Source organism: Rhamphochromis longiceps, linkage group LG16 (assembly GCF_057381845.1).
Source record: "Rhamphochromis longiceps isolate RC_006_pf linkage group LG16, R_longiceps_female_GT1.1, whole genome shotgun sequence".
NCBI classification, from domain to species: domain Eukaryota; kingdom Metazoa; phylum Chordata; class Actinopteri; order Cichliformes; family Cichlidae; genus Rhamphochromis; species Rhamphochromis longiceps.
Window position 1 is genome coordinate 37,747,815 of NC_140572.1, and position 12,583 is coordinate 37,760,397.

Below are 12,583 nucleotides of genomic sequence, written 5' to 3' on the forward strand. Positions count from 1 at the left end.
ACATTTTCCCATCTGTCTGTCATTCCCCTTTTCCTCTGGTAGTGTCTGTAAGTACAAATAGGAACAAATTAAGTCTGGATATTACTCCATGCTTGCGCCTGAAAAGTTTCTCCAAGTTAACATGTATTCCATATGCCCCATCTGGTTCACGACAGGCCTTTAATGACATTATCAAATACATTACAGATCACACAAATCATCACGATGCTGTGTGACAGCAGCACCGCCCTTGCAGGCAGGCTCCCAGATGTTTAAAGCCACAGTGTGTGCGCATACCTGTGTGTGTATGTGTGCACAAGAAGTGTCTGATTAGTTAATATGCAAAAAGATAGAGGATGTAAATGCATCTAGTCACATGTCTGCGTGTGCTGTTTGGTGTGTTTGTGCTCCACTATATATGTTTAATTATTTCATGCATGGTGGTTTTGCAAGAACAAACTATCCATGTGGCTTCCATTATTTTTTTGTCCTGCTTTAATGCCTCTTGCCCATAAAACACTAACTCAATAATTCTTCCAAATTAACGCACACAAACCGAAGCATCGCTGCTGCCAAGCACAAAAGGCATTTGTTTAAGCGGCGCAAACGTGCCGGCGTATTTCCTGATGACTTTCTCAGAGACAGGAGGAGGAGGGAGAGCGAATGATGGAGAGCTGTGAGAGCGGAGAGAGTGTAAGGAGAGGCCGAAGGAAGATGTGAAGTGAGTGAACGAGGAGACGTGGAGGGAGCAATTGATGGATGAAGAGCTTCTGAGAGAACTAGTGAAGAGGCAAGTGAATGAAAATGTCAAGAAGGGGAGATGGATGGATAGGTGTACAGTCGGGGCACTTCTGTTTATTTCCTGGATGGCTAAAACAGCTACGACTTCTCAAAATTAATAACTTAGCCGTGTTGATTTAAGGCTTCCGCGAGACAAAAGGAAAACTGTGATCTATCGCATAAACTGATCCAGGATCTGCTTTCAATTATGAAATACAATTTCCTTGAATTATCCTGTTAATGCAGACGCAGCGTTTTACAAACTGCAGAATAAAACACACTGCCAAAAAGGTCTTGGCCACTGCTGTGGAGTGATTTATATCTTTCTAGCTTAAAACACAGACACACACAAACTCACGACAACAACCCCTGAAAGACGATAGAGAAAGTCAGCAGGGCAAGGCCAGTGCTGAGTGGCCGTCTGAGGCGTGTCAACCGAGAAAGGACAAGATGTTGACATCATCGTTCCATCATCAGATAAATGACCATCATCCACTCGGCCGTTTTGTTCTGATCTAACATAATGCTGCCACAACACATTCACAATATTTGTACGTATCTGCACAATATCCTTATTATGGCACTGAGACAGTGGTGTGTAGATGTGGATTAAAAGGGGTGCTGGACAACACTGAGCCGAAGCCTCAGATTACGGCACAGACTGGCACACCAGGGAGCCAAACAGCTAGAAAGACCCTGCCTGTGTGTGTGTGTGTGTGTGTGTGTGTGTGTGTGTGTGTGTGTGTGTGTGTGTGTGTGTGTGTGTGTGTGACGAGGAGGGGATTGCCATAAATCAGCAGCACACAGAGAAACTCACACACACACACACACACACACACACACACACACACACACACACACACACACACACACACACACACGTGCAACTCAATGTCTCCCTTGGTATTCAGCTCCAAACAGCTTTCCAGGGTTGTGGCTGAAACAAGCAGGATTATGCGCGGTGACACCAGCAACTAGCCTCGACACATTACTCTGTTTTGCATATTGGATGTTTTTATTGTCTCGTTGCCCGATGTCACTGTGAAACTGGGCTGTAGCTGCTGCGTGTCTGCATGGACAGTATCATGGCTCATTATTCGGTGGATTTACTTTAGCGCCACTAAAAATGAAGATCTGCAGTTGAGTTATACCTTTGTAGTTGAGAATGATGCATGCATAAAACATGCAAAAGCATTAGAAATGCGCTCCAATACAAACTTGAAATAATGAAGCATTATATTAAAAATTAGAATAGCTAAAAAGTGCACAGTTGTGCGGCGTCCCTGTGTCTCCCAGCTCTTTGCACTAGCATGCTTGCTTCTGCAGTCCCAGGGAGACATTCACTGCTGAAAATGACACTATTTTCCAGCTTTGGTAGGAGAAAGAGTGAACTGCATTTTTGGTAAGCCATGTTGCAGGTCCTCAAAAAACCCATGCATATGTTCACCAATGATTGCAGAACACTATTAACCCTCTCGCTCCCACAGCTTCAGCCTCACCCTTCCCAGGAATATCACAAACCTGTCATCTCTTGATTTATCCAAGTTCCTAGATAAACTGCTGTGTGCTGTGAGCATTTAGGCCAGTGCCTGTAACTTATGATGGAGATATTAATCTAAAATATGATCGGTTACACTTACACATGCCTGGGAAAAATCAAATATATATATAAAGAAGTTTTCTAAAAGCTATAAACTTTTATTTTTGCCTAGATTTTTGTGGACAGTTAATGAGCTCCTATTATTGTAGTCCAAATTTCCACAGGAAATGTAAAAGATTATTCCTTCCATTTACTGTAAAACAGATGCCGTTTATTACCACATAACACAAATGACCAAAGATATTAGCTTTTTTCCTTAAAAATAAAAGTTAACTAAGCTTAATATGTTGTAAATATAACTGAAGAAATTCCCTCATTTCCTCAATCATCCATCATCATTTATTGTGTGCTGTTTTATCCCACCATCACTTCTGTGGGAGTTAACATTTGCTGTAAGTCTTGTGGGATCTCCACTAAGGAATTCCACATGGTTAGACTGGAGCTCCTGTTTCCCTCTCATAGCAAAGCGCATGCATATGTGACTGCGTGCATGCATTAGCATTCATGAAGAAATAAAGGTTTACAGCACAAAGTCAGACGTGGCGTTAGACCGCAGGACAAACATGTGTGACCACGGGCAGGGGGAGAACGCCTCTGATGGAAAAACCAGCCAAAACCACTGGAATGTTCTTTTACTTTAATTGCAGTCTCAACCATTAAGACTCTTAATGCCGTCTGCTTTATTTCTACCTGGCTGGCCAGACTGCAGCGTGCACACTGATGACACATCATGCCTTAACACCTCAGAGAAAAACAGCTTGGAACCCGGCCCCAATCAGGTCAACGTTAGGCAGAGCTCAGACCAGAAACTAAAAGAAACCAGATGGGATGGGAAAGCAGAATGTGCAGTGTAAATGCAGTTGCATACAATGATGTCAGATATCACCGAGAGCCTGGAGACTCGTGCTGGTTCTGGCTCAGTCATAAAGCCTTAAATGAGGCCAACTGAATGGCAGTGGAAAGGCTGTAATTGCAGACACCAGTTAAATTTTGGGCTTGAGGTCAACTCTTGCTGCATATAATCCATCTCATATTTCCGTCCACCTCTCCCATCAAGATGCCAGCGGAGCGACGCCGGTTAGCAGCTCCCGCCTCGTGTGTTTGAACCTACCTTATGGTTTTTGCCGTGTCTGTAGATCATCCAGTCTTCTCCGTTCGTGCTGACCTCTAGCTTGAAGGAGGTAACAAAGTAATTCTTCTGCGTTTCCTTTGAAATGGCGCCCTGTGTGGCAATGCCGGTAAGCACCTTCAGAGTATGGAGGTCCACCTGTTTGGGGAGAGAAAGGTTTTAAACTTTTACTTAATAAGAAAATGATGACAAAGTAAAAGAAAACACAGAAATCCTCAGACTCAAATGTACTGAAGATGTAAGATTTCATTCTAAAGCTATCGTTGATCAAAGAAATGTCTGAAGACCTTTTAAGTGCAACAGCAGTTGAAGACACACAAAAATAATCCCACAAATATACACCTGGAGTTATCTGCATCCATCTCCCCCGTTCGGCACTCTCTCCTCCCCTCCTCATCTACTCCTCTCGGTTTCTTTCCACTCTGCGGCTCTCTCCTGGCAGATCGATAGTAATGACCCGGGGCTCATTTTAATTTCCTCCCATACAATAGCTATAATCACCTCCCCGTCCTGATTGTGGATGCTACGCTACGTGGCTGGCATGCTGCTCGCTGCGTTGCATTATACATGGGGAGCACTGTGTAGGATGCGAAGCTTCAAACTCCGGGATTTCAAGGTCCCTGAAGTAGACTCGAATTTATTTGCTCCATAGTGCCCAAAACAAGTAAACACAGCAGAGCGATGAAGGTATTTAAATAACAACGGAAGACGTTGTTATAAATTCTCTCAATATGGAAGGAGTCTAACGAAACAATAAGTGATGGTGTTTGGGAAGACACTGAACACTGCTAATGAACGGCTGCATATTTATAACAAACACTGCTGGTCTGAAAATACCTGAAGTAAAATGTATTAATATAAATCACTGAAGCTTTAGTGGAGTTACCTGCCAGGATCAGAGCACACCTGTGATTCTTTAACCCGAGTATTTCATATTTTTAAAGACACACACACAGAGGAGCAGATGAGAAAAGTTCGAGTGTAGATTACAACATTTGCTCTCCTCGACTGGAGCTGCAGAAACCTGCAGATTAATCAGAACTTGTTGTGTGTGTTTGCTGTGCAAGTGTGTGCTGTATGTCCCACTGAGGTATCGTACAAAACACCAGGGGAGGTAAAATGCTGCGTTTGTTATCTGTCAGAGAGACAGGTGTTCCAGATTACTTCCACCAAACACACACACAGGCGTGCACCGGCAGGGCCAGACAGAGATCCACCAAGACAACTAATCGATAACACGAAACCGAGGAGAGGAACAGATGAGAGGAGAAGGCGGGGTGAGTATGGGAGGAAGAGGGAGAAAAGAGAATGAAATCCAGGGGGGTTGAGGGCTAAGTGAGACTTCCCAAAGAAGGAAGGAAGGTCCCTCATCAATCACAGAGCTGTTAGAATAACAGAGCCACCAGCACTCGCATCATCAATCTGCACCACACCTCAGTGAGCCAGGCCAGAATAGAATAGAATAGAATAGAATAGAGGAGCTATCCTAAATTTATTAAAGCACGCCTGATCTGAAAACTCAGCCCTGCACTCACAAGCACTAAGCTGTAAGACTCCACAGGGTGCAAGATACAAGAAGGAGAGGCACGTTGGCATTTATGACAGCTGCTCATCAAGGCAGACACACACACACACACGCATGCATGCATGCATGCAGAGGCATTGCTCTGTGCTAGGTGTTAATGCAGAGGAACAGCTGAGAGCCTCTGTGGAACACGATGCCCCGACCACAGAGACACAAACCCAACGCAAACCGGGAGAGATCACATCGTCTGTCTGAGCGTCCGAGGAAAAACAGGAAAAACATGGAAATGAAATAATGTGTTTTATACAAATTGTTTTCTGTCAGCTACTTTTGAGAGTGGCCCTGAGGGTGTGAGGTTTCAGCTGTGAGAGGCGTTGTGCACTTCCTCTTGGCCACAATCTCTTCCTGTGTTTTTATGAGGTCTGAAGTGCTGCTTCTAATCCACGTCTGTGACTACTGTGTTTGTGACACTGGTCCAGCTAACATAAAGGAGACGTTTGTCTGTCATAGACAATATGTGCTTAATAATGTTTAATCTCTGCAGCCCGCCACTAAAGATACATAAATTTTTTCCTCTAAAAACATTTAATGCATAAATATCTGAGTTACTGACACTGCTAACAAACAAATGGATGCTAGGCTCTCATAGCAAGCCACGCTCGTATTGCACTCTGACTGTGTAGTAAATTTAGGAAACCTGGGAATAAACTGAGCCTTGCAGCTGGCATCCAGGCAAGTCAGAAAACTGTAGGAGAAGTTAAGGTCAGCAGTTTGCAATCTGGCGTGCAGCATCTTGCAAAAAAGGTTCCAAGATAAAGATAAAATAAATAAGGAAAGTGTGAATGTCATACGTCTGAAACAGGAAGTTGTATCACTTAAAGGACTAAAATTAACACAGAAGGTATGCAGCGGTTAGTCAATCCATGCTTGAGCTGATCCTAACTAGTTAACAAATGCAACCTGTAAAGAACGTTCAATAGGCAATGCTTTAGGGGTCGTAGGTCAAACAGGTTTAAGTGATAATCAATCTCGAAAGTCACTCGTCTGCTGAAACAGCCATATCAGGGTCGAGGCTCACTGTTCGGCCTGCTCTTTGATCGATAGAAGTCCTGAAAGCTTCCTTATGGGGGGATAAGGAAGCTTTCAGGACTTCTATGAGGATATGTATGTGGAAACATGTGTAAATGAGTCCAGTAAATGGCTTTAAAAACAGAGTCGCTTTAAACATACTGGTGAGTTATAAATGCTTTCTCCTTTTAAAGAACTGGAAGAAACCCCAGTAAAGATCCCATGTTTACTACTTAGTTACATTAAAGGTTAAAGCCTCTTCTACAAAACACACCTGTAGCAAAACCAATCCCCCCTAAAGGTATTTGTCCCTTTGCAAAGCGCAACGCTAAATCTGCGTGCTGGCTTTGTGAGGCTACCCCTACGTGACAACCAAAAAGGTAATCTGTTGTTTACAAAAGGTGTCTGGCTGAAAAGCAGCCCTCTGACCCGCCTGAGTCTTCCCCGTCTTAGGGGGTGAGTCGGCCTCGCCTTCCCTTCCCATCTCACCCAGACAGCCTCATAACTCAAGCTCAGGGATGGCACAAAGTTGGCACAGAGCTGGAACACAGGAAACAATGCCTTACCCGGGCATCGAGCTGCTAAACCTTGATAGCGCCACACCTCCCACTCGCTCTCTCTCTCTCACTTGCTCTCCCACATACGCTGACAAATATATCTGCGGTAGAGTTATTATGTGTGATATGTCAACACGAGGAAAAATATGGTGTTAAGATGGGAGCGCAGTCTGTTTTTAGTTTAGGCAGAGTAAACTTCTGCATTTAAGGATTAGGGTCTGGAAATAAAACAATGAAACGTCCGTGAAATAATCTTTCCAGAGGTCGAGGTGTTCGAGGAGCGGCTTTTTGAACCGTGTGAGGTTTCTGGATGGACACACTCATACCTGTATGTACTCCTTGTTGCTGTCGTCCGAGGGCGTCCACGCATTATCGTTGTAATTGAGTCGGGCCTGTCGCGGCAGCCAGCGTTCGTCGGCGAAGGTCGACGACGCCGCGATCTGGTCGTCGGTGATCTTTCCTGACTCCATGCCGAACGCGTTACTGCAGTGGAAGGCTGTAAGAGGAGGGGGGAGCAGATCTTGACAAATATCCGTGTTTCGTTTGCGTTATTTTGAGAGAAAACACGCTACAAACTCCGGCTTACTCTCGCTGACTTCCTTGTGCGTCATGTTATAGCGAGCCGAGAAGCCATCTTTAGCCACGGCCATGTCCGTGTGGAAGGACAGAGAGAGGATCCCAGTGGATGACTGGATCTCGGGAGGCACCCTGGTCCCACAGTATCGACCGATCAGAGGGCCCACTGTCAATCAAACAGCAGTTAGTCATCATTTATTTGTTTGTGTGTTACTGAACCTCGCACTCGTCCAGCGGTCGAGATTATAATCTTATGTTTTTCATCTTTTAACCTCACGCTTGTTTATTTGTATCCTTCATGACTTGCACTGATTTTCCTGCATCTGCTCATCACTCCACCCCCTCATGTCCTCACCTCCCTCCTTTCATCCATCTGGACACGGTTTGAGAAAGTGCACTAATATATACAAATACACACATACTGTACATCTGTGTGTGTGTGTGTGTGTGTGTGTGTGTGTGTGTGTGTGTGTGTGTGTGTGTGTGTGTGTGTGTGTGTGTGTGTGTGTGTGTGTGTGTGCGTGTGCAGATCTAAGTGATTCCTCTACTGTCTTCTTCTCTAATACCACAACTTGTATATGTCAACATAAACAGATGAGTGTGATTTAAAGCCCAAGGGTCTGTGTGTGTGTGTGTGTGTGAGTGTTACACAAATAGTTGACTCATCCTGCTACTCCTTCTTCTTTTACACACACACATATACACATGAGAAGGTTTGTGGAGGAGGAGAGAAAATAGCCGGCGATCGATCAGTGCTATTGATTTTCTCCCCTTCCCTTTTGGAATGGGTGGATATTTGAAATAGAGAGAAAAGGAAAGCAGGAAAAGAAGACGAGAAGACGAGAGGAGGAAAACACTGAATATTTTTAAAGATTATACATATTTGCCGTTCCATTTTTGGCTTCCCATTTTGGATGGATGGGTTTAGATTTTAGGAGATAAAAACTAACTCAACAGAAATGACTCGTGCATATGTGTACACAGAGGAAAAACTGAAAACAACCGTTTGGTGTCTCTGCCGCTAATCGAGTGAGCGCTGTTTTATTATCAGGCTCTCGTTCCCTTTACATTTTGAATAAATCGATTTTTAGGTCAGCTGGCTGTCTCGCAGCGTCTCCTCCCTCTTCCCACTCCTTTCACCTTTTGCTGTTAAAAAAAACAGACTCTTTCCGCTTGCCTTTTCACTCTTCCTGTCGAGGATTTTTTATTCCTGACACTAAAAGTCCTTCACCTCTGACTCTCACCCAGTAAATTTCCTTCCCTTTCCAACCCTCTTCATCTCACTGTATTTCCCGTTGCCTCCCTCCATCACTCAAAGCAGAAGTCTTCTCTTCTCTCTGACCCCTGAAGAAAGGGATTTTTTTAGTATCCCTTCAAGCTGCTTCCTCCGTAATGTGCATCGTGTCTCTGTTTTTCCATTGTGCCTAAGGCGAAATTCATGTTTACAGAAAGGAAAGCGCTGTGTTATTCCAGTCAGTCTTTGCTTGATGTTTTTAATGGTTTTATAATACTTGTTTAATATCCTCTGTGTCTATACTCTGACAGTTTTTAAAGCAAAGTTTTAAAAGTTAAAATAAAATTGGCAAAGTTTTCCAAATATTTAAATGCTTCTTTCTGGACGTCTTTCCAGCCCAGCTTTGTTCTCCCACTCCTCCTGTCGAAGGTAGACCAGAGGTCATTCCTTTGCTCCAGCGTTCCCAGCAGTCGATGACTTCTCTTTCTCCTTCTGTTTCTTTCTACCTCTTCCATTGCTTGAAACTCAGTCCAAGGGTTGCGCGCCTCAGAGTTGGAGTCCTTCTAAACTTCCAGTTCTTGTAGCAGTTAGACCAGAAATATCCCACCCTCCACTGTTCCTCCTCTCACTCCCTTTCTTTTCTCCCTTTGCTCAACAGTTGCTATTTTTTTCCCTTGAAAAGTTGCATTGTTTCTCCACAGTGGGTGCCAGCATCCTGCCTGTAAGCTTAGCTTTCATCTACCAACGCATAGCTTCTAAAATAGCTGCTACTCCACCTCGGTCAATAATGATGTAGGCAGGGCAGAGCACATATATTACTCACTTTGCTCTCTGCACTGACTCATGACAAGGCTGAGAAATAGTTTGACATCTCCATCAGCATCATCGCAGCAGCCGTGACAATAACGCAGTGATCACTCGATCCGACAGATCCGAAGCATAAATGTCGTACCTCCCGGGAGCCCGTCCCAAACTTCCAGCCAGTCGTACTTGCAGTCTCCATCTCCACCTGGCAGGGGATCGTTCTCCAGGTCAAAGGTGAGGAAGGTGAGGGTGACATCCATTCTGGGCGGGACAATGATGATGAAGGCGCACTCGAGGTTGTGGGGGTATTTGTCGGGAAATCCCGGGGACTCGACGAGGCCCGAGGGACTGGTAAAGTTACGGGAACAGTCTGAACCTGGGATGAAGACAGAGAAACAAAACGTTGTGTACATTAATCAAAACTTCATGTTAATAGCGGTTAAATGTTGATTTAAATCATTAACTGGAAAAATCTTGGAACAAGATTTGTTTAGAGAAGAATGTCAACGCTCATTACACTTCAAACTAATGACATTACTCCGGGCAGGCACCCAGAGGTGCTGTTTTTAGAGGCGAGCACTTTAAACTCAAATCAGTTTCTCTGTTTCATAACTCCCAGCTCTGCTATCTCAGTTTTATTTAGATACTAAAACATCCACTTCACATAATATATGTCTATGATTGGGGCTACAGAGTGTCAATGAGTGTGCTTAAGTAGCTCGAGTTCACATAAAGGCCGATCTCATGGACAGACACAGGCTGATGGTTTCACAGAGGACAAAGCTGTAAGATAACAGACGGCTAATTTCTTTGTTTGTTTTTCCAGCTCAAAAAAACAAACACAAAAAGTCAACTCATATTAAATATTGCCTTTCTAAGGTGGTAAATCCCCAACTTTTCCACGTTGTGCAAGACCACAAAAAAAGCACTAATATTCTGCACCGAATGCCAAGTTTCAGTATGCAGAAAGAAAAGGATCGGCCCACGTTTTAAGTGCACTTAAGCCAGACTTTCTATTGCTGACAATTCCTGGGAAAAAGCACAGAGAGTTTCAAACCCGCTGCAATCTTTAAGAAAAATTAGCAACACTGGAGATGTTACGAGACAAACAGAATAAGAGGAGTGAGAGAGACAGACGGTCTGCTGACGGTGTCATGGACGGGTGGTCCAGCAGTTAAGAGGAGCTTTAGACATCATAATACATGCACACAGTCACGCACACATAAACATGCTGTGACAGGGCAGTGTTACCCTCTCTATTAATGCACGCACACTGGACCATTATTCCAGGCCACCCAGCCATAAGACCAAACACTGTCTAAGCCTCTTAGGGTAACTCATGTCTCTCATGAGTTAATGAAGAGAAGTTAGCAGACACTAAAACACTGTGAGCTCTGTGGCACTGTAAAAATGAACCTAAACTACGTGTGTTTGCAACAACCTGTACAATAGACACGTTTCAGCTGAATTCTTTAGTGCTAACAGCTTGTGTTTTATGCTTTTCACAGCAACCCAACGGGTTTTTGGAGCTTTAAGTCTGTTTCATTCTGACTTACATGCATAACTAAACAGATGGCGTGCACTCAAAAAAAATTCACCCTAAATAAACATGAAGCAACATTTTTGAGTAAAATCCAAAATATATAAATATATAAAATCAAAGGTTTATGTGATTAAATGCTTAATCTTTAAGGAAAATGTGTTTGGTATAAACTGAATGTATATTTTATCTGATCAAATGACATTAAAGGTGACATTTTACTTTGTACTTGTGTTACAAAATTACATGGAAGCTGCAAAAATGTTTCTAAATGTATCAAAGTACTGTGGATAAACAGACCCGCTGTAATGGATCACTGCAGCTAATAGTGAGCGTAAGTCAGCGTGTAAAGGAAATTTGAATGACTAAAGACGAGTAGACATTTTAACCAAATGTTTCTGCTGATCATAGTCGACACTCGGCCCTGATGACACGCACACGAACACTTCAGACACCACAGATGCTTAGTTGTTCTTACAGCATCGTCCACATGGTCACAACGATCGCTCATCGTAGCTTTCTATATTTGCGAATGAACAAAATACAACACATGTCTCTGTCTCCTCCCTGCTTTTTTTCAGTCTGTGGAATTTCACTCAGCAAATGCATAAATCTGCCGGGACATGTGACTGATTTATGCCAGCTCCGATAAACCAAAGCATCGTCTGTGGACTTTTCTCACATTCTGCTTTGTTTACCGATTGTCTCCTTTATTTCTGGCATCATTAATTTTCCACAACGTCATCTATCTTTAGTTTGATAAAGATGGCCTGCATGCATATATCCCAGTTCTTCCTCTTCCTCCCTGGTCTATTTTTCTTGTTATTGTGACCTTTTCCCTCGTGCGGTGACCTCAGATGCGAGCAAACACACGCTCACCCAGAGACAAACACTGTCGCTCGTTGCGTCTGGCCCCCCTGCAGAGTCCATCACTGAATAGCGCGAGCCCGTGTGACTATTAGTGCGAGTGCCCGCGCATGTGTAGAGTAAACGCCTGACCAGTTTTCTGCCCGCAGTGATTTTTTCCCCTTTCATTACTTCACGTTAGTGGACTCTGCAAAAACACTTGTGCCCTCCTTTCTCCCATCTTCCTCCAGTCTGTCCCGTCTCGCTCTCTACCTCCACCTTCTCCGATTTCCTTTTGTGTTCACCTTCCTTCCCATCTGTTTGAAGCGGGTAGGTGTGAAAGAAACACGTGTTTAACTTGTAAGGGTTGGGGAACTGCGGTTAGCGTGCCGTGTGTGTGTCTGCATGAGGGTGTGTGTGTGTTGCTGGGTAGATTTGTTGATGGTGCTTAAGGCTCGCAAGGCACTGAGAGATAGGACCAACTTTCTCAGTGTGTGTTTTAAAATTATAAGCTTGTGAGTGCATGTAAACACTTTTATCTAAAATGTGAACATAAAATATAATTCCCATAAAAATCTGCAGGTTTGTTTATGTGAAGCTCTACTTTTATTCAAGCTCCTTTCCAAGCCTTCACCAGGCTCTCGGGCTCTCCTTTCATCAATCTCTAACAAACACACACACGTCCACATGCAGAGCAGATTTACTGTAACATACACACACTGAAAGGCGACCACACACAGTTTAACAGCTCCAGCGCACCCGCAGCCTTGCTTTCCATATGTGTTTGGATTCCACTGCAGCGTTGTTTAAGTTGGAGGCTGGTGGCGCTGAAACTCTGACATTACATTTGAGCCTCTGTCACTGCATCACTGAGGATTTCTCTTTATAAACTCACTCTGACATGAAAACTAACTGCCATCCCTGTAGTCCTCCCACTCCAGTTTA

The 12,583-nt window shown here is 43.9% G+C and overlaps 1 protein-coding gene across 4 annotated transcripts in view; it reads right to left on the minus strand.

Annotated features, from left to right (window-relative positions):
- The window catches only part of LOC146651636 (neuropilin-2-like), a 93,949-nt gene that overhangs the window by 52,440 nt on the left and 28,926 nt on the right, over positions 1-12,583 (minus strand). For all 4 annotated transcript variants that reach the window (XM_085384163.1, XM_085384162.1, XM_085384160.1 and 1 more), the window contains exons 4-7: positions 9,401-9,628; positions 7,225-7,380; positions 6,965-7,134; positions 3,471-3,626 (exon numbers count right to left, since the gene is read on the minus strand). In XM_085384163.1, coding sequence (XP_085240289.1) covers positions 3,471-3,626; positions 6,965-7,134; positions 7,225-7,380; positions 9,401-9,628 — 710 coding nt within the window. The remainder of the gene's footprint in view (positions 1-3,470; positions 3,627-6,964; positions 7,135-7,224; positions 7,381-9,400; positions 9,629-12,583) is intronic.